Raw genomic sequence first — 27,445 nt, forward strand, 5'->3', positions numbered from 1 at the left:
CAAATAAAAAAAGGCTGGGCCTGGGAGGATTTACAAGTCACATCCTAATTTAAAGGAGATGTTCGGTTGGCCATTGTAACAGGTAAACCCACTACAATAAGGAGGATATTTGTTTGGGTTCTGTACTATAACATTGCGAGAGCTGTTCGCGTACATACGCGCGATCTATATGTCGCGGGGGCGAGCAGGACTCCAATACAGGTGCTGATGATGTGTTCAAACGTACAGAAGTGCAGATAAATAAATTCGCTTGAATAGTTACAAGTAATGTCAAACTTTATTTAAAGTGCATTGTCACAAGGTCTCAACACAACTCATTGACTGTACAGAGGGAATAAATAATAGAGATAAGAGACTTTAGAGCAGAATGATAGAAAGAACAGAAGGGAGAAGACAAGGACAATTAATGGGATGTATTCAATGTTGCCTAATAAATCAGACTGTGATACCAATTATTGCTATACATTCTGAAGCAAATTACATTTGAACTTACTTTTATGGTTGTCTTTGTGGTTGGTCCTTCAGTGGGCCGAAATGTTTTGTTTTATTTATCCTACTTTTCAGAGACCCGAGTTTTAAAGTTTGTTTAGTAATACTTGGCTGTGGATATTTTACCAACCCCACAAATAATCAGCGGAGTAGACCGAGTTCAAATATAATTGTATTTAATATTCGTGATAGACAAGGGACGTGTAGGTTTTTTTCCTATGTAATTGTACTTGGCTATTGCTTGGCTAACATTACACAGCATGGGTACAGCGGCACTACTACAGTCAATTATGTATCATTGGATGCATTACCACACACACACACACAGTTTCCTCTGTAAGTGTATGTTGACATGATCTTATTTATCTAATTTTACACCCTATTCATAATTACTATCAAATAATGTATGTCGTGCAATAAGAAAATAGTTGCCTGCTGTGTCACCAATGTACTGTCTCGGGGGCACGCGATGCTCGTTCCCGTAAATATGAAATGTGTCGTTACCTAGCCTTTGCAAGTGGAGAATTTGCTGTGTAGCCGAATGAGCGTCGCGACCTACTCGCTCTGTCTGATGCGGCGGTTGAGTGTCACAGAAGTCCGGGGATTCACGTTGTTCCATCGGGCCTACTTCCATAATTCTCTCTGTATTGATTAAATACTTCCCTCTGAATAGTTAGACAAATATTATCGCCAAACGCTCAGAATTCTGCTGGAGAAACTGTGAGCGAGACAAATTTGTGTGGATTACCCCCATATTGTTCTCATCGAAAGCAGGGTAAATATCGCTTAAATACTCACACGACGTAGCAAGCTAGCAAGCTAACGTTATGATATTGTTTAGTTGGCTAGCTAGCTGTTTAAATTCATAATTCTTGAAATGTATTCCATCGCTATAAAATTAAGACTTTACAAATGTCATTTGGAGCGCAATTTACTTGGAGTTTATCGCGTTTTATTTTTGAACGCCGTGTCTTGGCGGAACGGAGGGGTTTTGGTTTTATTTAAGGTAGCATGGGAAGATGCACTGGTAGCTAGTTAGCCAGCTAACGTTAGCAACTTGCTAGCTAGCTATTATAGAATACATAGCACAAGTTGCACGTATATATATCACTCAAAGACAATTTATTCGTTGTTGAAATGTTAACTTTATTCAGATTGGGGGATTATTGTAGCTAGCTGAACTTTGCAGCTAGAAATAGACAAAAAACATAAGCAAAAGTAATCATGTGATAAATGGCAAATGATAGAGGCTGATGGCTCTTTACACTGCCCCAGTAGTACATGTAACTAGCTAGCTAATCATTACATCATAGTAATAATAACGATCATATTTATTTCATAGACAGATACTGTATACCACAACCAATGGCGTACACGTCATTGACCACAACAGCATATTGCTTTTTTGGGACAGTGTTCAGAACATAGTGCCAGGTGATCAGATGGCGTAATAATTGGTTCAAAGTTCGTCAAGGAAAGGGGTTTGCTTGTGCGCTTTGGCCCCATCTCGCTTCACCTTCCCCTCTAATGCAAACAGTTAGGTAGCTTGGCCATTAAATGTATACTAGACTTTGAGATGTTAGGCTGTACCGATGACAGGGGCTGTAGTCTTAATTGATACCAGAGTTAAATGACATGCAGTCCTGAGCTGTGATGCTGTATAGGTGTGTAAACAATTGCTGCATTCAAAACAACTGGGCACTCAGAGAAAAACAAGCACCAACTGGGAAAATCTTTTGAAGGGTCATCCAACTTGGAATTCTAAGTCGGGAACTCTTTCCAACCTGAAGATCACAGACCTCATGATTTTACCTAGTTTTTTTCTTAGTTCCCAGTTGTCTTGAACGCATCTTATGTCCCCTCCTTCCTCAGAAGGTGCCGTGGAGGGCATAGTGACTTGTCATGAACGAGCCCGTAGAGAGCGGTGTAGTCTCGTTTGACGAGTACGTGCGTCAGAAGGCCCGCAGTGTGCCCCAGCACCGTATGAAGGAGTTCCTGGAGTCTCTGGCCAACAAGGGCCCCGAGGCACTGCAGGAGTTCAGCCAGCAGGACGGTGACACCACCACCATGGTGTACCAGCAGGGGGGAAACTGTGTCTACACAGACAGCACTGAGGTGGCTGGCTCGCTGCTGGAGCTGGCCTGTCCGGTAAGAGGAGAGACCTTATGTGGTTCCTCCAGTAGTTCAGTTCTTTTGAATACACCTCAGGCTGCGTTTGTGCCCATTACCCTCATCTAGTCTATATACTTTGAAGAACAGATCACTTTACTAAATTGAGAGTAAAGCCCAACTCATACTTCAACATTGGTACTACCTATCTTATTGCTGCTATCATTGTCACTTTTGCTCTGTGATTGATTGATTTTCTCCTGTGGATGAACAGGTGCAGGTGAACTCTGCACAGATCTCACCCCAGATGGCTGCTGGTGTGCACCAGGGGTCTGAGCAGCAGATACAAGTACAGGTGAGGCCTGTACTTGTATTCCCACTCAATTATTTACCAGACTGGACTGAATGGCCTTCTTATCGACATCCAGGGCCTATAACCAAAAGGATCAGTTGAAAATGCAGTAGTCGGAAACACACCCTCAGCCATGTGGCATGTAACGCATGGTGGATGTGACAGAAGTGTATGATGCACTGTGTTTATTCTCCTCACATCTGTGGTCAGGTGCAGATCCAGGGACAGCAGGGCCAGACGGTGGACCTCCAGGGCATCCCCACAGCAGCACAGCTGGTCCAGCAAGGAGAGCTCACAGAGGAGCAGCACCAGCAGGTACACACGTAGCACTCTGCATTATTGAGTACACACACTCACCCCATGTCCTTTACTAACCAGGCAATTGGTTTTGTATACACCAGGCTCAGGTATTTGTTCTGTGGCTTTCAGATCCAGGCCCAGTTGGTGGCAGCAGTGTCAGGAGGTCAACAGATTAGACTACAAAGCGGTCAACAAATCCAGCATATTCAACTACAAGGGGGTCAGCAAATTCAGCTCCAAGGAGGCCAACACATCCAGCTTCAAGGGGACTTACAGGGTGGCCAACAGATCCAACTTCAAGGGGGTCAGCAGATCCAACTTCAAGGGGGTCAGCAGATCCAACTTCAAGGGGGTCAGCAGATCCAACTTCAAGGGGGTCAGCAGATCCAACTTCAAGGGGGTCAGCAGATCCAACTTCAAGGGGGTCAGCAGATCCAACTTCAAGGGGGTCAGCAGATCCAACTTCAAGGGGGTCAGCAGATCCAACTTCAAGGGGGTCAGCACATCCAACTTCAAGGGGGGCAACAAATCCAGCTACAAGGCGGGCAACAAATCCAGCACATTCAGCTACCAGGTGGTCAACATATTCAACTACAGGGTGGGCAGCAGATCCAGTTCCAGACAGTGGAGGCCATGTCTCCTCAGCAACAGCAGGGCTCTCCCCGGGAGGCAGAGAGGAGGGCGGGTACCAGCGTCCTCCAACCTGCCAAGAAGCGCAAGGTGGACGTCCCCATCCAGGTGTCGTACTCCCTCCCTCAGGGCCAACAGGGCCAGCAGGTGGTCCTGGCCCTCCCCCAGGGGCAGGGGCAGCAACAGCAGTTCCTGTCCCTCCGGCCCGACCTGCTTACTGTGGACAGCACCCACCTGTACAGCACCACAGGTACCATCACAGGCCCTGCCGGGGAGACCTGGACCATCCCTGTGTACTCCGGGGGGCAGCAGGGGGGCGTGCATCACATCGCCATCCCCCAGGAGGCTTACAACACAATGCAGGTGTCCTCCTCTGGTCACCACGACAACAAGGACAATAGGGTGGCCCACTCCTCGTCGTCGGGGACTGGGTCCGTCCAGTCGGGCACCACGGTGTCAGTCTCCGAGACGACGACAAACGACGAAGTGGTGCAGACGCTTTTCCCGGCGCAGTTCATGAACGGGAACATCCACGGCCCTGTGGTGGTGCAGACGGTGGGAGGGGCTTACAACGCCACGCAGCAGCTCCACATCTGGGACCCCCAGCAGCAGCAGGAACACCAAGAGCAACAGCTCCATCTACAGGTCAGAACAGGACTTACATTACCTGGGTTAGACCTTGACTTTGTCTTTGACTCCGATTCCAAGGTTTTCCACAACAATTACATACATTTAGGCTGTAGTCTCACCCAGTTAAGAAGGGGATGATTGGCTTGACTAGTGTAACACTTTAGCCTATTGTGGTGTTTTGGAAGCACATTTCCATGTCACTAGTTTAATGTCCTGAGTGGCGCAGCGGTCTAAGGCACTGCATCTCAGTGCAAGTCACTGGTTCAAATCCAGTCTGCGTCGCATCCAGCCGTGATTGGGAGTCCCATAGTGCGGCATACAATTGGCCCGGGTTTGGCCGGGTTAGGCCGTCATTGTAAATAATAATTTGTTCTTAACTGACTTGCCTAGTTTTTAATTTTTTTTTTAAGTGTTTGTGTAGAAATATCCAGTAATTTTGTGTGTGGAATTTCTTTTCTACAATGAAGTCAACTCACAGGGTAAACCACAAATCGAAGACGCATGGTGGTGTGCGTGTTAACATTTTAACTTCCTGTGTGTCCCCCTGCAGGGTCATGTGGAGTCAGAGTCACAGGTGGAGGCCCCCCAGGAGCTGCTGCTGCCTGTCTCCCTGAAGCCTGAGGAGGGCATGGACGTGTGGCGCCTCTGGGTCCAGCGCAAGAACACAGAGCTGGACAAGGAAGAGCAGAACAAGCTGGCGCCCATCGGACGTGAGTCAACACAACACAGACTCCCACTCACTCATTAAACCGCTCTCTCCAAGTATGTTTACTTATCTCTTTTATCCTCTCCTTCCTGTCTGTCTTGTTGGTTTGATTCCCGAATACTGAATAAATTCCACTCTTGAATATTGGCAGTTCTCTTAGTTGGAGTTTGGATAAAAACGTAATCTAAATGACCATATTCATCTGACCTTTTTCTCTCCCTGTGTCTCTCTGTGCAGGTCGTCAGGCACTGCGCTTCCAGGAGGACCTGGTGTCGAGTGCGGTGGCTGAGCTCAACGTGGCTCTGGCCCTTATGACCCAAGAGGCCCGGGGGTTGGAAGGAGAACAGTTTGAGCCTGATGCCCTCTACTACATCTTCCTGTGTATACAGAAGGTACACGTACCACTACTACACACACCCTCTCAATGGAATTCACATATCCGTACAGAAAGGATGCATTTTCACTGACATCCTCAATACACACACACACAGTTGTGGGCAAAAGTTCCCAATTGTCATATTTGAGTAAAGTAAATATACCTTAATGGAAAATTAGTATTTGGTTTTAAATGTACTTAAGTATCAAAAGTACGTATAATCCTCTTATGGCTTAGATCCCGCTAACGGGATCGATATGACAACAGCCAGTGAAAGTGCAGGGCGCCAAATTCAAAACAACAGAAATCTCATAATTAAAATTCCTCAAACATACAAGTATTTTACACCATTTTAAAGATAAACTTGTTGTTAATCCCACCACCGTGTCCGATTTCAAAAAGGCTTTACAAGGAAAGTACACCATACGATTATGTTAGGTCAGTACCTAGTCACAGAAAAACACAGCCATTTTTCCAGCCAAAGAGAGGAGTCCCAAAAAGCAGAAATAGAGAAAATTAATCACTAACCTTTGATGATCTTCATCAGATGAGACTCATGGGACTTTATGTTACACAATACATGTATGTTTTGTTCGATAAAGTTCATATTTATATCCAAAAATCTCAGTTTAAATTGGCGCGTTACGTACAGTAATGTTTTGCTTCCAAAACATCCAGTGATTTTGCAGAGAGCCACATCAATTTACAGAAATACTCATAAAAAATGTTGAAAATACAAGTGTTATGCATGGAACTTTAGATAAACTTCTCCTTAATGCAACCACTGTGTCAGATTTCAAAAAAACTTTAAAGAAAAAGCACACCATGCAATAATCTGAGTACGGCGCTCAGACACAAAAACAAGCCATACAGATATCCGCCATGTTGTGGAGTCAACAGAAGTCAGAAATAGCATTATAAATATTCACCTACCTTTGATGCTCTTCATCAGAATGCACTCCCAGGAATCCCAGTTCCACAATAAATGTTTGATAAAGTCCATCATTTATGTCCAAATACCTCCTTTTTGTTCGCGCCTTGAGTTTACAAATCCAGGCCAGACGAAAAGTAAAAAAATTACAGTTTGTAGAAACATGTCAAATGATGTATAGAATCAATCTTTAGGATGTTTTTAACGTAAATCTTCAATCATGTTTCAACCAGAGAATTCCTTTGTCTTTAGAATTGCAATGGAACGCAGGTCGCTCTCACGGGAGCGCGCCTGAATGAGCTCATGGCACTCTGCCAGACCCCTGACTCAATCAGCTCTCATTCCCCCCTCCTTCACAGTAGAAGCCTCAAACAAGGTTCTAAAGACTGTTGACATCTAGTTGAAGTATTAGGAAGTGCAATATGACCCCATAGACACTGTATATTCGATAGGCAATGACTTGAAAAACTACAAACCTCAGATTTCCCACTTCCTGGTTGGATTTTTTTCTCAGGTTATTATTGCCTGCCATATGAGTTCTGTTATACTCACAGACATCATTCAAACCATTTTAGAAACTTCAGAGTGTTTTCTATCCAAATATACTAATAATATGCATATATTAGCAACTGGGCCTGAGTAGCAGGCAGTTTACTCTGGGCACCGTATTCATCCAAGCTACTCAATACTGCCCCCAGCCATAAGAAGATAAATCATTTCACATTCCTTATATTAAGCAAACCAGATGGCCCCTTTAAAAAAAAATTTTTTATTTATTTTTTAATAAATATTTACTGATAGCCAGGGGCACACTCCAACGCTCAGACATCATTCACAAGCAAAGCATTTGTGTTGAGTGAATCCACATGATCAGAGGCAGTAGGGATGACCAGGGTTGTTCTCTTGAAGTGAGTGAATTGGACCATTTTCCTGTCCTGCTTAGCATTCAAAATGTAATGAGTACTTTTGGGTGTCGGGAGAATGTATGGAGTAAAAAGTATCATTATTTTCTTCAGTAATGTAGTAAAGTAAAAGTTGTCAAATCTAAATAGTAAAGTACAGATACACCAAAAAACAACTTATGTAGTACCTTAAGGTAGTTTTACTCAAGTACTTTACACCACTGCGCGCACACACAATACAAGATACTGACTGAAGTGTATTACAGTTGACTGAGGTTGTTAATGCCGTTCTCTATTTTCTGCTGGCAGTACCTCTTTGAAAACGGACGGGTGGATGATATCTTCTCTGACCAGTACTACACACGCTTCTCCCAGTGGTTACACAAAGCCCTGGACGAGTGGAGGCCTGTCATCCATCCACTAGGTAAGATACAATCAGTTTCTGTTTCCGGGTGTAAATTCAAGAGAGAGTATGGGGAAGAAACTGCTAAAGACCTAAGGGTCAAAACGGTGTAAAAAAAATAAAAGCAAGTCTGTTTTTGTGACTTCCATACCTGAGTACATTTCTGTGTTTTGGGCTGCTTGCTGTCTCTTGAGAGGAGAATGTATGGTGATTGGCCACTCTGCTCTCTCCTCCCAGGGTACATCATTCCCAGTCACGTGACAGAGGAGATGCTGTGGGAGTGTAAACAGCTGGGTGCCCACTCACCAGCCACGCTGCTCACAACACTCATGTTCTTCAACACTAAGTGAGTCATACTGGACACATGATTCTTATTTCATACTCATTGTACGAATGTCTCCTGTTCACCCAATAGACTTGTGGGTCATTCCATTGGATTTCAATCGCTTTTTGACCGCACCCCTTTTGATTTGAACGAAACCTTCCATGCATATTTGTCCCAAGTGCTCAAAGTAACTTTTTGGACCTGAATGCCAAATCATTAATGCTCGACGTTGACCCATTTTGCATACCCCACCTTGCTACGAGACATGTCTTCTTCACTGGAAAAGATAAACGGTTAACTTTGATATAATTTATGCATGCTCTTGAATACAGGGTGGCTGTCATGTTTTGTGTATGTCTGTTAATTGGAGATGCATTGGTTTTTTTTAATAATATATATTTTTTTATTTTAATGTTAATTTAAAAAATATTTATCCAACATTTTATGCAAGAAATTATAAAATAGTAAGTTGTCTGTTAACTTTAAAATTATATTCAACTCAACCGTTTATCTTTTCCAGTGATGAAGACATGGATGTGTCATGGTGTGGTATGCAAAATGGCTCGACTTTGAGTTCCTCCATCTCCGAAATGTTTTGGCATTCAAGTCCAAAAAGTTACTTTCTGACCACTTCTGCCATGGGCAAATACACATAGAACGTTTAGTTCAAATCCAAGGTGGTGCGATTGAAATGAAATGGAACGACCCTTGTACTTGCTAAGTCACAATATAATTGTAATCCTTTGTAGCATTCATGTGATCAGGCCTATTTGCTGTTGTTTTAAAGGATGCAGGGTAGCTGATGTGTGTGAATGCTGGGTTTTGTCTGTTGCGTGTGTGTGTTTTTGTGTTAAACGTTTCTCTCCTGTAGGTATTTCCGTCTAACAACGGTAGAGCAGCACATGAAGGTGGCCTTCTCCAAAGTGCTGAGGCACACGAAGAAGAACCCGTCCAACCCAAAGGATAAGAGCACCAGTATCCGCTATCTGAAGGGCCATGGGCCCTTAGGAACACACCATGCAGGGCAGAAAGGTGAAGTCATCTTTAGAGTTCATAATAAATACAAATTAAGCTTTATATATTTTAGACTGGATCTCCATTTTCCCAGTCACCGACTAACTGGTATTGGTCAGCTATGTGTTCCATACATTCAAAACTTTCCCTTTGGGGCAAATTCTTTGCGCCTCTCTGACTGATCTAAGTTTGTCAACATTATGAGGTCCATAATCCCCATCACTACTTCCTGATGATCACCTCTGACCTCTGTGATGTTTGAACTTTGCAGTGACCGATGACATGTATGAGGAGCAGGCTGAGGATCCTGAGAACCCTCTGCGATGCCCAATTAAGCTGTATGATTTTTACCTCTTCAAATGGTGAGTAATGACCCCCCCCCCCCCCCCCCCTCCCGACATATCTAGTCGCTAAGAGGATGCCCTTGCACAGGGTGACGTTTTCCATGGTGTTAAATACACAACAGAACATCAACTTTAACAGGAGCTCTTTGATGCATTTCTAATGACCCAATCAACGTCTAACCCTCCCGTCTCGCTCAGTCCCCAGAGTGCTAAGGGGCGTAACGACGCGTACTACCTGACGCCAGAGCCCGTCGTGGCGCCCAACAGTCCCATATGGTACTCCACTCAGCCAATCACGAGTGAGCAGGTGGAGCACATGCTCACGCGCATCATCATGGTGCGGGAGATCCAGGAGGCCATCGCCATGTCGTCGGCCAGCATGCACTGAGCAGGGGAGGGGAGGAGGAACTGAAATGAACACACTAACCCCCGAAATCAGCCTTCCTCTCTCTCAAGCGTTCCTCTTTGTGGTACCTCCTTCACTCAGTAACTAACTCTAAGGACCTCCAGTGGCCTCAGTCTCAACCCATCACACCTGCCAACCATAGGAGTGGGGGAGCGATCGATAGTGTTTACAGAGTGGACTTATGGGCCTTTTTTTAAGGAATAGACTCCTGCGTTTATTCATCTAATGGCAGTTCAATGGCAGTTATGTCACCCTCAATGCTGTTATCTTTTTGGGGATGGTCACACGTGTACGTAAGCCACCACTTCACTTAACCCCCCACCTCACTTCACCATAGAATTGTTTCCTGGACTGACGAGACGAGTGAGATGGATTTTGACAAAGTCACTAAATCAGAGCTCATCATGTACTCCTGTAGGCTGTTGCAGCCCCCAATAAAGATGAAATGGTCAGAAATGGATGGTGAAATATCGGATATATATTCAGTCATATAAATATATTATACACATAGTGACTTCAGAAAGTATTCGTACCCCTTGACTTAGTCCACATTTTGTTACAGCCTGAATTAAAACGTTTATTTTTAATCTCACCCTTCTACACACAATACCCCATAATGACAAAGTGGAAACATGTTTTTAGAAATGTTTGCACATTTATTGAAAATTAAATACAGAAATATCTCATTTACATTAAGTATTCACACCCGAGTCAATACTTTTTCTAGGCACCTTTGGCAGTGATTACAGCTGAGGGTCTTTCTGGGTAAAAGGCGCTGCGTGGTCAAGCCATACAGCATTTACTGCGATGCGGCCTCCGCAGAAGTCAGAACAAACATACTTTTTGCGCTTCGCTGAGCTGTTGTCAAGGAAGTGAGTTTGTGTTTATACAGGACCTCTCGCCCCCACCTACCGTCAAATCAGTCATGTCAATGCGGAGCCCTCCGCATTGTTAAAACATTTTGAGAGGCGCGTAGCGATGCGGTACGGAGCTTGATTTGGCCTCTGCACGCTTCAGGAGACTCCGCCTTAGCATCACACCCTCCATACAAACCCTGACCACATTTTTGGATCAAGTGTAATTTGGCTTTAAGTCTTTAAGAGCTTTCCACACCTGGATTGTGCAACATTCGCCCATTGTACTTTTCAAAATCATTCCAGCTCTGTCAAATTGCTGGACAGCCATTTTCAGGTCTTGCCGTAGATTTAAGTCCAAACTGTAACTCGGACATTCGGGAACATTCACTGTCTTCTTGGTAAGCCATAACAAATGGGTTGAATACTTATTGACTCATGATATTTCTGCTTTTTAAATTTGTAAAAGTTTATAAAAACATAATTACACTTTGACATTTTGTGTGTGTGTGTGTGTAGGCCAGTGACAAATCTCAATGTAATAATTTTAAATTCAGATTGTTACCATGTGGAAGAAGTCAAGGGGTGTGAATACTTTCTGAAGGCACTGTACACTCCCCTAAGTATTTAGTTGGATAATGATGCTAAAAACCAAAAATGATTCATTTGGCTCTGTATTCCAGCATTTTGGATTTGAGATGAAATGTTTAATTTGAGTGTATTTTCATACATAGTGCTTTAATTTCTAAACAGTGAAACATGTATCTAGTCCCCCCATTTTTGAAGGTGTCATAAGTATTTTGACAAATTCACTTGTAGTATTAAAGTAATCAAAATTGTAGTATTTGGTCGCATTCCTAGCATGCAATGACTACAAGTGACGACAAACTTCTTGGATGCTTTTGCGGTTTGTTTTGGTTGTGTTTTCAGATTGTTGTGCCCAATAGAAATGAATGGTAAATGTATTGTGATATTTTGGAGTCACTTTTATTGTAAATAAGATAACGTTTCCAAACACTTCTACATGAATGTGGCTGCTACCATAATTCTGGATAATCATGAATGAATTGTGGATAATGAGTGAGAAGGTTTAGGCACAAAGATCATACCCCCAAGACATCTGAACCTCTCAACATGACCAATAAGAGGTTAGCATTTTTGTTGTTGTTGAGGAGCATCGTTCACTCATTATTCAGGATTAATTCATGATTGTCCATAATCATGGTAGCATCCACAATAATGTAGTGTTAACAAACATATTTTATTCTTACTTACAATAAAAGGTGACTCCAAAATGACACAATACATTATTCACCATTCATATTGGGCAAAATATAATCCGAAACACAACCAAACTGCAAATGCATCCACAAGTTTGTAATCACGTATGAAAATACCTTCAAATAAAAGGTGGCATTCTGTACTGTCGCCTCATAACATTTGATGTCATCCAAGATGCTAGAGTATAGGGCCAAATGTACATATTTTAGCTTCACTGTCCAAATAAATACGTAGGGGAGTGTATATGGAAATGTACCACGTTTAACATGTTAGCCCTCACAGGGACCCTCCTGTGCCTCTTGTCCTCTAAGCTCTCAGGTTCCAGACAGGACAGGAGCCAAGAGCAGAGTGGATTACACACCAACAGACATTTAATGGGAACTCTGCTCTGCTTTTCTTTTTTTTTACATGTATTTTTATTGGCATTTATGATCTCCTGTATGTATTGATATTCTAGTGGTGTTGGAGGCTAAATAAGAAAGTATGTTTTTTTTCCCCCCAAACGTGCCTTTGTACTGTGAATGAGTGTGTGTGTGGCTTTTTAAGAATTTCAGTCAGGCCTTAGCTCTTGGAACTTGGGACAACCATTAGGTCAAAGGTCACTTGAAGTGATGCCGCTCCGTATTTCTGATTTTAAGAGAATCTTCTGTATCCTGTCTGCTCTGCAGAGGAGCCGCTGATGCACCATTCATCCTCTTATCTGGAATGCAGTCGTCGCAGGGTGCTGGTGGTGAAGTACTTCAGCAGGGGGCAGGACACAGTGATATCACTGGCAGTGTCAGCGGACGTGCGTGCAGGGTTAGGGAAGAAGGCGACGTGCCTTGCTTTGTTTCAATCCCAGGCTCGGTAACAAACCATCCAGCAATTTCTGAAGTAAAAAGAAACAAAGTCCATCATTGCATGCCAGTACAGTTAACTTGACTGGTACCAAAGAGGTCTAAAGCTTAGGCAACACTTTGTTGTAATGCATCTATATTGTGAAGTGGTGTTTACCTAAGGTGGAAGTTTTTGTGGTCCCCAAGGATATGACACCCCAGAGCGTATGCTGGGGTGTGGATCCTCACCCCTATGAGCAGGAGATGGATGGATGAGGCAAGAGACACAGTGAACAGGTTGCTACGCTGGTTCACAAGGTTGTTCAAAAATGGTGCTACTGTTAAAAGGAGCATCGTGTCTTCTATGACCTAGGTTAATGTGAGCTATTAGTGTGTAGCAGACCCCTCAACAACACGAAGACTAAAGAACGATCTGTTCTTTTTGAAGGACTTTTTACTGGCTCGAGAGTTATGACACAATTCTTCTGATTTGACTCGTTCGTTTTAAGTCGTTTGAACTGCTGGCCGCAATTAATTCTACAGCAGGATTAATACGCACTCCTCCGTTAACGTGCTCCGGACAGCATATATCATATATTCTCGCAAGTTCTACACAGCTTTGTAGAACCAAAACATACACAGCCTCTGCTCAACAAACTCGAACTTGAGAATGAATCATTTGGGATGCTGCAGTTCGCAAATAATATTATGCTTATTACCCTCAAGGCAGTCGAGAAATGCGTTCCCCCAAGACACGCTCGCAATCTAGTCGAGTTGCGGCCACGACTCGTTTCAAATGTACAGAGACATAATCGCATTTGCATGTCTAGCAATCAACAAATGTACATTGTTTAAAGCACCCTTTTACAAGTCTCAATCACAAATGACAGCTCCAATAAGCCCAATTATGGGGAACGAGAGGGCTTGTAGAATCATTACTATTTTGAATTTTCAGTTCATCATTCGCCGGTAAGCGTCCTGTGTTCTCTGAGCATTACTGACTCAAATGAACAAAATGAGTCGAAAGATTTGTTCTTTTGACTGAATGAGTCGAAAATATTAGTCTGTAAAAACACCCGAATTTCCCCCCACTAAATGAAGACAGGTTCCGTGTCATCTTTTTTGCAATCATGTTATATAGCAATCAGTTAGGATGTGCAGGGTGACTGCAAAAACAGATGACTTGGAAACACACCAGATTCAATTTTTCAGAAGTGTCGCTACCTGTGATGGGCTGGAGCTCCACAAGGCTGCAGCCATTGCTGCTGTCCAGGACGCGTACTGGGTCACTGCCCCCTGGGTCACTGCCCCCTGGGCCTGCCGATTGGCCTGCACGTTAGTCACTCTCTCGCCGCCGACACTCACCCTGTACACAGGACTCAGGCCTACCTGAGAGGGATTATGGGCCGTTAGGTGTATACAATTACACAATACATTACGTACAAATATAGAATCTATAACAGATGCTAACTTCAAAACCCGAAGGACATTGCAGTATCTGCTGAAAGCCACCGATGTAAACATAACAGGAGTTGTGCACTCTACTGTCAATGTGTCACTAGAAGACTACAGCCATTGCCAGCATTTGGTAAGTAGCTAATGATTTATTGTTTGAAAGCAGTTGATTACCTTGAAGTGAGCCTGAGCCCAGGGGAATTCTCTCTCTATGATGGTTGTCAAATTATCCCCTCAGAGGGAACAGGCCACAGCAGAAATGCTGCATGGGGGGATAGGGAAAAAGGAAGATGACTGAAAGTGTAAGGAAACCAGGAAGTAGCATGAGGTTCAGAGGCTACGTCACTGCTTGTTAGATACTACTGCACTGTCGGATCTCGGAACACGAGCATTTCACTACACCCGCAATAACGTCTGCTATGTGTATGCAACCCAAAAAATAGATTTGAGGTGTGAATTGAGCTCAAAAACCCTTGGGTCCAGAGCCAGACAGACACATCACCGCTGCTCCAAGAAAACTAGGGAGCTAGTTGTCAACGGCAGGGTCATTACAAAAACTCTATGCCATATGATGTGCTGCCTGGATCCTTATCTTAAACTAAATCTCTAAACACAGACATCCACACACCAATATTTCCTCTCCACTTTGAGTTTTTTGTGGAGGTTTTGTACATAGTCCGGTGTTTCATCAGTCCTTGCCAGCAAGAGTGTCCCTGTTGTCTCCTTGTCCAATCCAAGGCGGACTTCCAGCTGGGAGTGGGGCTCAGCCCTCATGCCAGCCATCACCTTGGCAAGGACTGGAAGATGTCCATGATATTCCTTTGACCCATTTAGGGGGAAGATTATTGGATTTAAATCACAGTGATTTTTGAAAACACTTCAGGGTATTAGGGTGTATTTTTTTTTACAAGTGACATTCAAATGAACAATCTCTTTCATGATATAATCCTTGAATGTGTGTTTGACCATATAAGCCTTATGTACCATAATGTAATAGGCATGTAAATACATTGTCTCAACACCCAATACCTTGAGCAGAAGCTCCATATGGCTTATTGATGACAGCGAGCTCTGGGTGTGGGAGAATCAGACCTCTTTTTAGGTGCTTGGCCAGAACGTTGGGGTGAATATTACTCAGCTGCTGAGTGAACTGTCGCAGCTCGATGAACCTCTTTTGGCAGTGGGGACACTTGCCGCAATCACATACCAGGCACCCGAGTGGCGCAGCGGTCTTGCATCGTGCAAGAGGCGTCACTACAGTACCTAGACCGAATCCAGGCTGTATCACATCCGGCCGTGATTAGGAGTCCCCATAGGGCGGCGCACAATGGTCCCAGCGTCGTCCGGGTTTGGCTGGAGTAGGCCGTCATTGGACATAAGAATTTGCTCTTAACTGGCTTGCCTAGTTAAAAAAATGTAAATGCATAAAACAAATACTAGTCTTTTTATGCCTGTCACATCTGTGAATGTGTTTTGTTGGTTGATTGAAAAACAAGAAAACTTAATAAAACTTTAAATTGAAAAAAAAAATACTAGTCGACTAGCATATGACACCGAGGATAAGGGAGTCTCTTCTGACCCACCACCATTGCCTTTCCTTTCTGTTTTTCCAGGCGAATTTTGCGTGAAGGTCGATGATTCTCAGATTCGGTCTCTTGTCAGAGTCAGACCCTGGTGCTGATGCTCCCCTCGATATGTGACAAATATTGCTCGTTCTCCCTGAGCGAATTACCATTTGACATGTGCTTATAACATCATTATTACAAGTCAGCGTTCCCGTCCTGTAGTTGTTTATGACAACTAGCCTACATGTCGGTTTGTGTCTGAAGCTGAAAACACTGGATGGCGCCATAGTGGTGGTTGATTTCTTCACACCGGAAATTCTGTATATTGACTTCCCTTTTTTCAGATTCGCACAAAGACGTGAATGAATCTACAACGTTAAAAATGCTGCAGCTGAATGGATATCCAGTTTGAGCTATGCAATGTGCGAATAGGATACGCAAATACTTTCATGATGCATAGTTATTTTGGAGTTGAGGCTAATCGTTTTGGGAACATTATATTCAGTCAGTGGGCACACGTGTGTCATGAACCACATTATCGTGAACAAAAATAGTGTAATCCGTGGTTTGCTTTAAAATTAAAAGTCCCTCATTGCAACATGTAAACTGATACAAATAGTGGAATCATGACACAGACTAGATCATGCTTAACAAGGTTGTCAATGGCATGTTATATATACAACAAAATACAATAATTTGTTCATTTGAAAAAATAACAAATCAGTTGAAATTGCACTGTGGATGTATCAGACATCAGAATTGCATTGGGGCGTATTTATACATTTATGTAGAGTTTTCATCAATATTGGCGCCATACCTATGAGTCTTGGCACCCAGAGAACACAACTGTGAAGAGTTTACACAAACATTAGCATTGTAGAGCTTATTGAAGGACTTTAAATGTGGGAAATTAACTCATTATTGATGTTTGTTGAATTTAAATAACATTCCAATTTGGTTTAATATTCTAGTTCAAGTGTGGCATGATTAAATTATTTTTTGAGTATGCAGCAGATGTAATGGGGGACTTTTATTTTGAAGTCAACCCGCAGATTCCACTATTGATGCTCAAGCTAATTTTGTTCACGACACACCACACATGGCCCGACATTCAATGGGCCAGCCTGCAAATTCCGATTTGTCAATACATCTTGCTGAGATGTCAGTCCACCATTCTGTCCTTGCCTAAATAAAATTAAAATAACATTGATTGATGTCCAAATTCTGCGGCTGCCGAGATGAAGATTACGGACAGCGTGTTGCGAAGTTTTAGGGTTGCTAGGACATTCCGGGAGAATTCGCAGAAAGTCAACTGTGTGGACTACAGCTCGAACGGCGAGAGTGCAATATCTAGTAGCGACGACGACTCCATTGTTTTATATGACTGTCAGGAGGGAAAGTGAGCACAATTAATCTTGTTTCATCGGCTGCAGTTTGCATACAGTAACCTATACGTGCACAAAACTGTCTAGAAGACACATTTTCTATGTGTGGGGCCTGTTGTTTGGGAACTTCCCCGAGCTCAAGTCCCACATGGAGGTCGATTGTTCAAGAGGGCAAAAAAAAGGTGTCCGAAAATATAATAATTAATGTTGTATTACAATTATAATCCAAGGCTGGAAAATCATACACCCATCAAGGCATGGTTAATAATACTGTACAGTTTAAATACAAATAGTTTGCATAGAATGAAGATTATTTTATTAGAAGAAAACAAACGGAAACACATTGCATTACATAACCACAACATGTATAACTTTTACATAAATTACTGTGAATGATAGAGAATCAAACGAAGCTTTAATGTAAGGTGTTGTCAAATTGTCTTGTGTCATCATGTCCCCTTCTGCCCACACCCCACTTCAGACCAATACGGACCCTGTACAGTAAGAAGTACGGAGTAGACCTAATCCGGTATACACATGGGGATGCCAACACAGTGGTCTACAGCTCCAACAAACTAGATGGTAGGAATTTCTAGAAGTTAAACAGCTCTAATGCTGCGTTTACACATGCAGCCCAATTATGATATTTTTTCCACCAGTTGGTCTTTTGACCAATCGCCTATTTTTATAGCAAATCATTTTCAGGGCTGATCGGATTGGACAGAATACCAACGAGTGAAACAAAATATTAGAATTGGCCTGCCTGTGTAAACACAGCCTAATAAACAAAACGGTCAAGCCAACATGGTATGTTAGTGTGTGCAGTGTTTTCCCTGTATTTTATAAAGTGGGGCGCAAAGATGCTAAAAACATGATGGGCTGCTTCCATTAAATTAAATTAAACATGTGTCTGTATCAGTTTTACAAAAGTATGACCTCACTCATGTCTTCTCTGTGACTCATCCAGATACCATCCGATACCTGTCTCTCACTGACAACAAGTACATTCGCTACTTCCCTGGGCACACTGATAGGTGAGACAATACTTTTGAGGGATTCATATACAGTTAATGGTTATTTGGGCACTAACATTGATTACACACTGTGTGGATGTTGTCAGGGTTGTTGCTCTCTCCATGTCACCGGTGGATGACACATTTATCTCTGGTTCCTTGGATATGACCATACGACTCTGGGACCTGCGCTCTCCAAACTGTCAGGTGAATAAGAGCAGCCTCTAGAAGCCACAATTCTTTCACAGTGCTCTTTAGATGAGCTTGGGAAAAGACATATCAATGTATTTTATATCATGTAACAGGCCTTGAAATGTGTGTTTCTTTGTCTTAGGGTCTTACTAATCCTTTGGGGAAGCCTGTTTGCTCCTATGACCCCGAGGGCCTGATATTCGCTGCTGGGGTCGATTCTGAGGCGATTAAACTGTACGACCTCCGCTCCTTTGACAAGGTAACATTGAAAATGTGTGTGAAATGTATTAGTGTTTGTAATGTACTATGTTTGTACTATTGTTTATTATGTATGTACAGTGCCAGTGAAACGTTTGGACACCTACTCATTCATGTTCTACAGTGTAGAATAATAGTGAAGACATCAAAACTATGAAATAACACATGGAATCATGTAGTAACTGAAAAACTATTAAACAAATCAAAACCCTTTGCCTTGATGACAGCTTTGCACACTCTTGGCATTCTCTCAATCAGCTTCACCTGGAATGCTTTTCCAACAGTCTTGAAGAAGTACCCACATATGCTGAGCACTTGTTGGCTGCTTTTCCTTCACTCTGCAGTCCAACTCATCCCAAACCATCTCAATTGGGTTGAGGTTGGGTGATTGTGGAGGCCAGGTCATCTGATGCAGCACTCCATCACTCTCCTTCTGGGTCAAATAGCCCTTACACAGCCTGGAGGTGTGTTTTGGGTCATTGTCCAGTTGCAAAACATATGATAGTCCCACTAAGCGCAAACCAGATGGTATGGCTTATCGCTGCAGAATACTGTGGTACCCATGCTGGTTAAGTGTACCTTGAATTCTAAATAAATCACTGACAGTGTCACCAGCAAAGCACCATCACACCTCCTCCTCCATGCTTCATGGTGGGAACCACACATGTGGAGATCATCCGTACACCTACTCTGCGTCTCACAAAGACACGGTGGTTGGAACCAAAAATTTGAAATGAGGACTCATCAGACCAAAGGACAGATTTCCACCAGTCTAATGTCCATTGCTCATGTTTCTTGGCCTAAGCAAGTCTCTTCTTATTGGTGTCCTTCAGTAGTGGTTTCTTTGCAGCATTTCAACCATGAATGCCTGATTCACGCAGTCTTCTCTGAACAGTTGATACTGAGATGTGTCTGTTACTTGAACTCTGTGAAGCATTTATTTGGGCTGCAATTTCTGAGGCTGGTAACTCAAATGAACTTATCCTCTGCAGCAGTGGTAACTCTGGGTCTTCCTTTCCTGTGGCAGTCCTCATGAGAGACAGTGTCATCATAGCGCTTGATGGTTTTTGCGACTGCACTTGAAGAAACTTTCAAAGTTCTTGAAATTTTCCGAATTCACTGACCTTCACGTCTTAAAGTAATGATGGACTGTCATTTCTCTTTGCTTATTTGAGCTGTTCTTGCTATAATACGGACCTTGTCTTTAACCAAATAGGGCTATCTTCTGTATTCCACCTCTACCTTGTCACAAAACAACTGATTGGCTCAAACACATTAAGAAGGAAAGAAATTCTACAAATTAACTTTTAACAAGGCACACCTGTTGAGAGAATGCCGAGTGTGTGCAAAGATGAGATGGATGCCGGAGGGGATGGCTGCCGTTTTATGGGCTCTTAACCAACCGTGCAATTCTTGTAATTTTTTTCGCATTGTTTGTAACATTTATTTTGTACATAATGTTGCTGCTACTGTCTCTTATGACCGAAAAGAGCTTCTGGACATCAGAACAGCGATTACTCACCTTGAACTGGACAAATAATCTTTCTTTAATGAGTCGGACAAGAGGGATTTACTCTAGACACCCGACAAGGTCCTCATCCGCATCATTCGCAGGAGAAAGAGACGGCGATATCGCAGAAGGAGATCGGGGTGCCTTGTGAGGATCCAGCGACGAGTGGCTAATCTGCCTTTACCATCGGTGCTATTGGCCAATCGTTGGATAATAAAGTGGACGAACTACAAGCACGTATGTCCTACCAACAGGACATTAAAAACTGTAATATCTTATGTTTCACAGAGTCGTGGCTGAACAACGACATGAATAACATACAGCTGGCGGGTTATACACTATCGGCAGGATAGAACAGCAGCCTCTGGTAAGACAAGGGGTGGCGTTCTATGTATATTCGTAAACAACAGCTGGTGCACGATATCTAAGGAAGTCTCAAGGTTTTGCTCGCCTGGGCTAGAGTAGATCATGATAAGCTGTAGACCACAATATCTACCAATAGTTTTAATCTATATTCTTCATAGCTGTCTATTTACCACCACAAACCGATGCTGGCACAAAGACTGCACTGAGCTGTATATGACCATAAGAAAACAGTAAACCGCTCATCCAGAGGTGGCGCTCCTAGTGGCCGGGGACTTTAATGCAGGGGAACTAAAATCCGTTTGACCTCATTTCTACCAGCATGTTAAATGTGCAATCAGAAGGGAAAAAACTATTGACCACCTTTACCCCGCACACAGAGACATGTACAAAGCTCTCCCTTGCCCTCCATTTGGCAAATTTGACCATAATTCTATCCTCCTGATTCCTACTTACAAAAAAAAAACTTAAGCAGGAAGCCCAAGTGACTCGGTCAATAAAAAAAGTGGTCACATGAAGCAGATGCAAAACTACAGGACTGTTTTGCTAGCACAGACTGGAATATTTTCTGGGATTCTTCAGATGGCATTGAGGAGTACACTACATCAGTCACTGGCTTCATCAATAAGTGCATAGATGACATCGTCCCCACAGTGACTGTACGTACATACCCCAACCAGAAGCTATGGATTAAAGGCAACATCCTCAGTGAGCTAAAGGGTAGAGCTTCCGATTTCAAGGAGCGGGACTCTAACCCGGAAGCTTATAAGAAATGCCCTCCGATCAACCATCAAACAGGCAAAGCGTCAATACAGGACTAAGATCGAATCTTACTACATCGGCTCCAACGCTCGTCTTATGTGGCAGGGCTTGCAAACGATTACATGTTACAAAGGGAAGCACAGCCGCAAGCTGCCCAGTGATACGAGCCTACCAGACAAGCTAAATTACTTCTATACTCGCTTCGAGGCAAGTAACACTGAAACATGCATGAGAGCATCAGCTGTTCCGGACAACTGTGTGATCACATGCTCTGTAGCCAATGTAAGACCTTCAAACAGCTCAACATTCACAAGGCCGCAGGGCCAGAAGGATTACCAGGGCGCGTACTCCGAGCATGCGCTGACCAATTAGCAAGTGTCTTCACTGACATTTTTCAACCTCTCCCTGTCTGAGTCTGTAATACCAACATGTTTCAAGCAGACCATCATAGTCACTGTGCCCAAGAACACTAAGGTAACCTTCCCAAATGACTACCGACCCGTAGCACTCACGTCTGTAGCCATGAAGTGCTTTGAAAGGCTGGTCATGGCTCACATCAACACCATTATCCCAGAAACTCTAGACACACTCCAATTTGCATACCACCCCAACAGATCTATTGCACTCCACACTGCCTTTTCACAGCTGGACAAAAGGAACACTTATGTGAGAATGCTATTCATTGACTACAGCTCAGCGTTCAACACCATAGTGCCCTCAAAGCTCATCACTAAGCTAAGGACTGATAAGAGAATTATGTTCTCCAGGTACATCACCCAATTTAATTATATTACTCTCAGTCTGCAAACCAGAATTTGTAAGATCCTGGTCGAATGAAATAGACGGAGGCCCAGCTAAATAGTCAAAGGTTTATTCACGGAACGTTCTGAAGTCAAGAATACAAATCAATTCACTTTATACTGACTTCCCACGCCCACACATACACACAAACATACGCACACGCATACACACACACTGTCTGTCTCACTTCCCAGCCGACAGAGATAGTGAATTTGTCCTTGAGACGTTCTCTCCCAAATCTCTAGTCAGGTCGGCACCGAGCTCAGACAGTCTGTGTTTAAAATACCATAAAGACATATTGTTTTACCCTAATTCTGACGGACTACACATTTATTGATTATGATTTCATACATTCTAATCAATTCCATACAATTATATGTTTCAGGGTGGAATATTCTAATCATTCAATTACTAAACACCTCCTTCTGCAACTGGATCCTGGACAGGTGGTAAGGGTAGGTAACAGCACGTCTGCCACGCTGATCCTCAACACGGGGGCCCCTCGGGGGTGCGTGCTCAGTCCCCTCCTGTACTCCTTGTTCATCCACGACTGCATGGCCAGGCACGACTCCAACACCATCGTTAAGTTTGCAGACGACACAACAGTGGTAGGCCTGATCACCAACAACGACGAGACAGCCTATAGGGAGGAGGTCAGAGACATGGCCAGGTGGTGCCAGAATAACAACCTCTCCCTCAAAGTGATCAAGACAAAGGAGATGAGTGTGGACTACAGGAAAAGGAGGACCGAGCACGCCCCCATTCTCATCAATGGGGCTGCAGTGGAGCAGGTTGAGAGCTTCAAGTTCCTTGGTGTCCACATCACCAACAAACTAACATGGTCCAAGCACACCAAGACAGTCGTGAAGAGGGCACGACAAAACCTATTCCCCCTTAGGAGACTGAAAAGATTTCGCGTAGATCCTCAGATCCTTAAAAAGTTATTCAGCTGCACCATCGAGAGCATGGTTGCATCACTGCCTGGGAATTCTCTTCGATTATAATCACAGCCGTATATATTCCCCCCCAAGCAGACACATCGATGGCTCTGAACAAACTTTATTTGACTCTTTGCAAACTGGAATCCATATATCCTGAGGCTGCATTCATTGTAGCTGGGGATTTTAACAAGGCTAATCTGAAAACAAGACTCCCTAAATTGTATCAGCATATCGATTGCGCAACCAGGGCTGGAAAAACCTTGGATCATTGCTATTCTAACTTCCGCGACGCATATAAGGCCCTGCCCCGCTCTCCTTTCAGAAAAGCTGACCACGACTCCATTTTGTTGATCCCTGCCTACAGACAGAAACTAAAACAAGAAGCTCCCGTGCTGAGGTCTGTTCAACGCTGGTCCAATCTGATTCCACGCTCCAAGACTGCTTCCATCACGTGGACTGGTATATGTTTCGTATTGCATCAAACAACAACCTTGACGAATACGTTGATTCGGTGAGCGAGTTCATTAGAACATGCGTTGAATATGTCGTTCCCATAGCAACGATTAAAACATTCCCAAACCAGAAACCGTGGATTGATTGCAGCATTCGTGTGAAACTGAAAGCGCAAACCACTGCTTTTAATCAGGGCAAGGTGACCGGAAACATGACCGGATACAAACAGTGTAGCTATTCCCTCCGCAAGGCAATCAAACAAGCTAAGCGTCAGTATAGAGCCAAAGTAGAATCTCAATTCAACGGCTCAGACACAAGAGGTATGTGGCAGGGTCTACAGTCAATCACGGATTACAAAAAGAAAACCAGCCCCGTCACGGACCAGGATGTCTTGCTCCCAGGCAGACTAAATAACTTTTTTGCCCGCTTTGAGGACAATACAGTGCCACTGACACGGCCTGCAACCAAAACATGCGGACTCTCCTTCACTGCAGCCGACGTTAGGAAAACATTTAAACGTGTTAACCCTCGCAAGGCTGCAGACCCAGACGGAATCCCCAGCCGCGCCCTCAGAGCATGCGCAGACCAGCTGGGTGGTGTGTTTACGGACATATTCAATCAATCCCTATCCCAGTCTGTTGTTCCCACATGCTCCAACCTCACTGAGCTCGAGCTGTTTTGACAGGAGGAATGGGAAAAAATGTCAGTCTCTCGATGTGCAAAACTGATAGAGACATACCCCAAGCGACTTACAGCTGTAATCGCAGCAAAAGGTGGCGCTACAAAGTATTAACTTAAGGGGGCTGAATAATTTTGCACGCCCAATTTTTCAGTTTTTGATTTGTTAAAAAAGTTTGAAATATCCAATAAATGTCGGTCCACTTCATGATTGTGTCCCACTTGTTGTTGATTCTTCACAAAAAAAATACAGTTTTATATCATTATGTTTGAAGCCTGAAATGTGGCAAAAGGTCGCAAAGTTCAAGGGGGCCGAATACTTTCGCAAGGCACTGTATATACTGTACTCTATATCATCTACTGCATCTTTATGTAATACATGTATCACTAGCCACTTTAACTATGCCACTTTGTTTACATACTCATCTCATATGTATATACTGTACTCAATACCATCCACTGTATCTTGCCTATGCCGCTCTGTACCATCACTCATTCATATATCTTTATGTACATATTCTTTAGCCCCTTACACTAGGTAGTAGTTTTGGAATTGTTAGCTAGATTACTTGTTGGTTATTACTGCATTGTCGGAACTAGAAGCACAAGCATTTCGCTACACTCGCATTAACATCTGCTAACTATGTGTAAGTGACAAATAAAATTTGATTTGATTTAACTGCTATGCCTCCGACCGCAAGGCGCTACAGAGGGTAGTGTGTATGGCCCAGTAAATCACTGACCATTTACATTGCCCTTTTGCGCTGCTGCTGCTCTCTGTTTATTATCTCTGCATAGTCACTTTAATAACTCTACCTACATGTACACATTATCTCAATTACCTCGACTAACTGGTGTCCCCGCACATTGACTCTGTACCGGTACCCCCTGTATATAGCCTCACTATTGTTATTTTACTGCTGCTCTTTAATTATTTGTTACTTTTATTTATTTTCTTTTTGTTGGTATTTTTTTTAAACTGCATTGTTGGTTAAGGGCTTGTACTCAGCATTTCACTGTAAGGTCGACCTACACCTGTTGTATTTGGCGCATGTGACAAATACGATTTGATTTGAAGTGGTCATCAATCAAAGCAAAGGGCGGCTACTTTGAAGAGTCTCAAACATCAAATATATTTTGATTTGTTGAACACTTTTTGGGTTATTACACGATTCCATATGTGTTATTTCATAGTTTTGATGTAGAAAATAGTCAAATAAAGTAAAACCCTGGAATGAGTAGGTGTGTCCAAACTTTTGACTGGTAGTGTGTGTGTGTGGTTTTACCGTTACAAAATGTGTATGATGATCGCCCTCAGTTGTGAGTTGCCGTGGTGATGTCAATTTGTTGTTTACTTGTGTTCAGGGCCCATTCGCCTCCTTTGAGACTCTGTTCAGCCGTGTCTGTGAGTGGACTGGACTGAAGTTCAGTAGGGACGGGAAGCAGATTCTCATCTCTACCAACGGGGGTGCTATTCGGATCCTAGATGCCTTCAATGGATCCGTGCTGCACACTTTCTCAGTGAGAGAACCGTTACTACACTGCACTGATAGACTGGAAGTGCATATTCTTCACACACACATCTACGAGTATGCACGTCACAGGAGGTTGTTAGCACCTTAATTGGGGAGAACGGGCTCGTGGTAATGTCTGGAGCGGAATTAGTGGAATGGTATCAAATACATCAAACACCTTGTTTCCATGTGTTCCCGCCATCATTATTAGCCAGTTCTCCGCTCAGCAGCATCCTGTGATGCACATAGCTGTGTCTAGTAAATACATAGTTGTTTTTGGACTGGCTGAATCAAACGTGTCTCCCCTGTGTGTTCTGTAGGGCTACAACAACAGTAAAGGCATTTCATTGGAGGCCTGCTTCACCCCAGACTCAGACTTTGTCATGATTGGTAAGCCCGACACCTCCAATTCCCAACATTAGGACTTAGCAAACTAGGCTGTCTTACCCAGCCCTCCCTGATCCACCAAAGTCTGTCAGAACAACAACACAATTTCAAGTCTGAAGCACTCCAGCCAACCACCTCACCAACCACCTAACCCTTATGTTGTCCTTTATGCCCCAGGTTCAGAGGATGGGAGGGTCCATGTGTGGAGTACAGAGAGTGGGATGAAAATAGCTGTTCTGGACGGGAAGCATTCAGGACCAATCAACACACTGCAGTTTAACCCTAAATACATGACGTTTGCCAGCGCCTGCTCCAATATGGTGAGATACACACACACACTTTCATCAGCCTAAACACACCCACACAACCATGCTTAGACACGCATTCATTGTCTCTAATTTGACCCTGCCAAATTCTACCACACGCTCTCTCTCTCTTTCTCTCTTTGCAGGCGTTCTGGCTTCCCTGTGTAGGAGACTGATAAAGGTGTGGGACCACAGAGACAAACTGTCATCATCATTACCCAGGATGCCTTTCTCCTTTCATGTTGCTGAGTATACAGAGACCGAACACTACTCTAACGGCTCCATATGAAATTGTAGGCACATTAAGGCATTGGTGAAAGGGATTCCACTCACGATTAACCACGAGGAGAACTGTCACTCTGTAAACTGATTTATTTGCCAAATGGGGAAGGTTACATGAGGGAATCACTAGAGCTGTGGGAGACAGTAGTTATTGTCCACTGTGATAGGTGCTTGTTGAAAAGTTTTTATGAGTAGAGAATACCTGTGGTGTACTACTGACAAACACTTGTTTTTATATATTTCGTTTTTTTCAACTGTGATTCTGAGCAAGGTGCTACAATGTATTAATTAGCAGACAATTATGACCTTTTAACTTTTTAATACAGTGACAACTCCAATCAAGTATGCATTTTAACTGCGGAGACACGTTTTATTGGGAATTCAATATTTGTTTTATTTTGTACTGTTTATTCAGAAAGTATTAAAGTGTTTTACGTCTAATGTACTTAAACTGGTGTTTTTCATTGGTGAAAACGATATGTGTGCGTGCACATACTGTACAGTGTACCTGTGGTAGAATAGGGGGGGGGCTCTGTTGAATAATGTATAGAACCTTGGGCTGTGTACTCCTGTGTCTACAGGAAGACCTGTGTTTCCAGGGGTACCTGTGTCACGTGTCCTCCTGCTCCACCCCTGCACCTCTCACAGTAGCGGAGCAGGAGCTGCAGCGAATACAAATCACAGAGGTAAAGCAAAGAGGAGTGTGTGTGCCAA

At 43.3% G+C, this 27,445-nt stretch overlaps 2 protein-coding genes and 1 long non-coding RNA gene across 6 annotated transcripts; 2 read left to right on the plus strand and 1 right to left on the minus strand.

Annotated features, from left to right (window-relative positions):
* The first annotated feature begins 900 nt into the window (after positions 1-900).
* Positions 901-12,555, plus strand: LOC110494957 (glutamine-rich protein 1). Of its 2 annotated transcripts, none has more exons than XM_036948186.1 (12): positions 901-1,264; positions 2,362-2,637; positions 2,873-2,953; positions 3,167-3,265; positions 3,380-4,525; positions 5,061-5,220; positions 5,454-5,608; positions 7,735-7,849; positions 8,066-8,174; positions 9,025-9,185; positions 9,439-9,529; positions 9,710-12,555. In XM_036948186.1, the coding sequence occupies exons 2-12, from the start codon at positions 2,392-2,394 to the stop codon at positions 9,897-9,899; spliced, it is 2,553 nt and encodes an 850-aa protein (XP_036804081.1). In that variant the 5' UTR covers positions 901-1,264; positions 2,362-2,391; the 3' UTR covers positions 9,900-12,555. The 2 variants fall into 2 exon arrangements, with proteins under 2 accessions (XP_036804081.1, XP_021425974.2); XM_021570299.2 differs by having other exon boundaries at positions 906-1,264; positions 3,161-3,265.
* LOC110494990 lies at positions 12,450-16,212 on the minus strand. 3 transcript variants are annotated; one of them, XR_002469364.2, is made up of 5 exons: positions 15,906-16,212; positions 14,497-14,584; positions 14,092-14,256; positions 13,046-13,118; positions 12,450-12,920 (listed from the first exon to the last, which is right to left on the minus strand). It is a non-coding gene; the product is annotated as an uncharacterized LOC110494990 (long non-coding RNA). The 3 variants fall into 3 exon arrangements; XR_002469363.2 differs by having other exon boundaries at positions 15,352-16,212; XR_002469362.2 differs by having other exon boundaries at positions 14,497-16,210.
* A 746-nt stretch (positions 16,213-16,958) lies between these two features.
* On the plus strand, positions 16,959-27,176 carry LOC110494976 (WD repeat-containing protein 82). The gene is made up of 9 exons (XM_021570327.2): positions 16,959-17,286; positions 17,754-17,854; positions 18,240-18,306; positions 18,393-18,492; positions 18,620-18,736; positions 25,609-25,764; positions 26,078-26,147; positions 26,322-26,464; positions 26,596-27,176. The coding sequence occupies exons 1-9, from the start codon at positions 17,126-17,128 to the stop codon at positions 26,623-26,625; spliced, it is 945 nt and encodes a 314-aa protein (XP_021426002.1). The 5' UTR covers positions 16,959-17,125; the 3' UTR covers positions 26,626-27,176.
* Positions 27,177-27,445: the final 269 nt, after the last annotated feature.

This window comes from Oncorhynchus mykiss, chromosome 17 (assembly GCF_013265735.2).
Source record: "Oncorhynchus mykiss isolate Arlee chromosome 17, USDA_OmykA_1.1, whole genome shotgun sequence".
Taxonomy (NCBI): Eukaryota; Metazoa; Chordata; class Actinopteri; order Salmoniformes; family Salmonidae; genus Oncorhynchus; species Oncorhynchus mykiss.

Excerpts from the sequence above, each read along its gene's own strand:
- LOC110494957 (XM_021570299.2), top strand. The coding sequence starts at position 2,392 with ATGAACGAGCCCGTAGAGAGCGGTGTAGTCTCGTTTGACGAGTACGTG. Across the intron at positions 2,954-3,160 it reads AGCAGCAGATACAAGTACAG|GTGCAGATCCAGGGACAGCA; the intron begins GTGAGGCCTGTA and ends ATCTGTGGTCAG. Across the intron at positions 7,850-8,065 it reads GCCTGTCATCCATCCACTAG|GGTACATCATTCCCAGTCAC; the intron begins GTAAGATACAAT and ends CTCTCCTCCCAG.
- LOC110494976 (XM_021570327.2), top strand. The coding sequence starts at position 17,126 with ATGAAGATTACGGACAGCGTGTTGCGAAGTTTTAGGGTTGCTAGGACA. Across the intron at positions 18,493-18,619 it reads TGCGCTCTCCAAACTGTCAG|GGTCTTACTAATCCTTTGGG; the intron begins GTGAATAAGAGC and ends TCTTTGTCTTAG. Across the intron at positions 26,465-26,595 it reads CCAGCGCCTGCTCCAATATG|GCGTTCTGGCTTCCCTGTGT; the intron begins GTGAGATACACA and ends CTCTCTTTGCAG.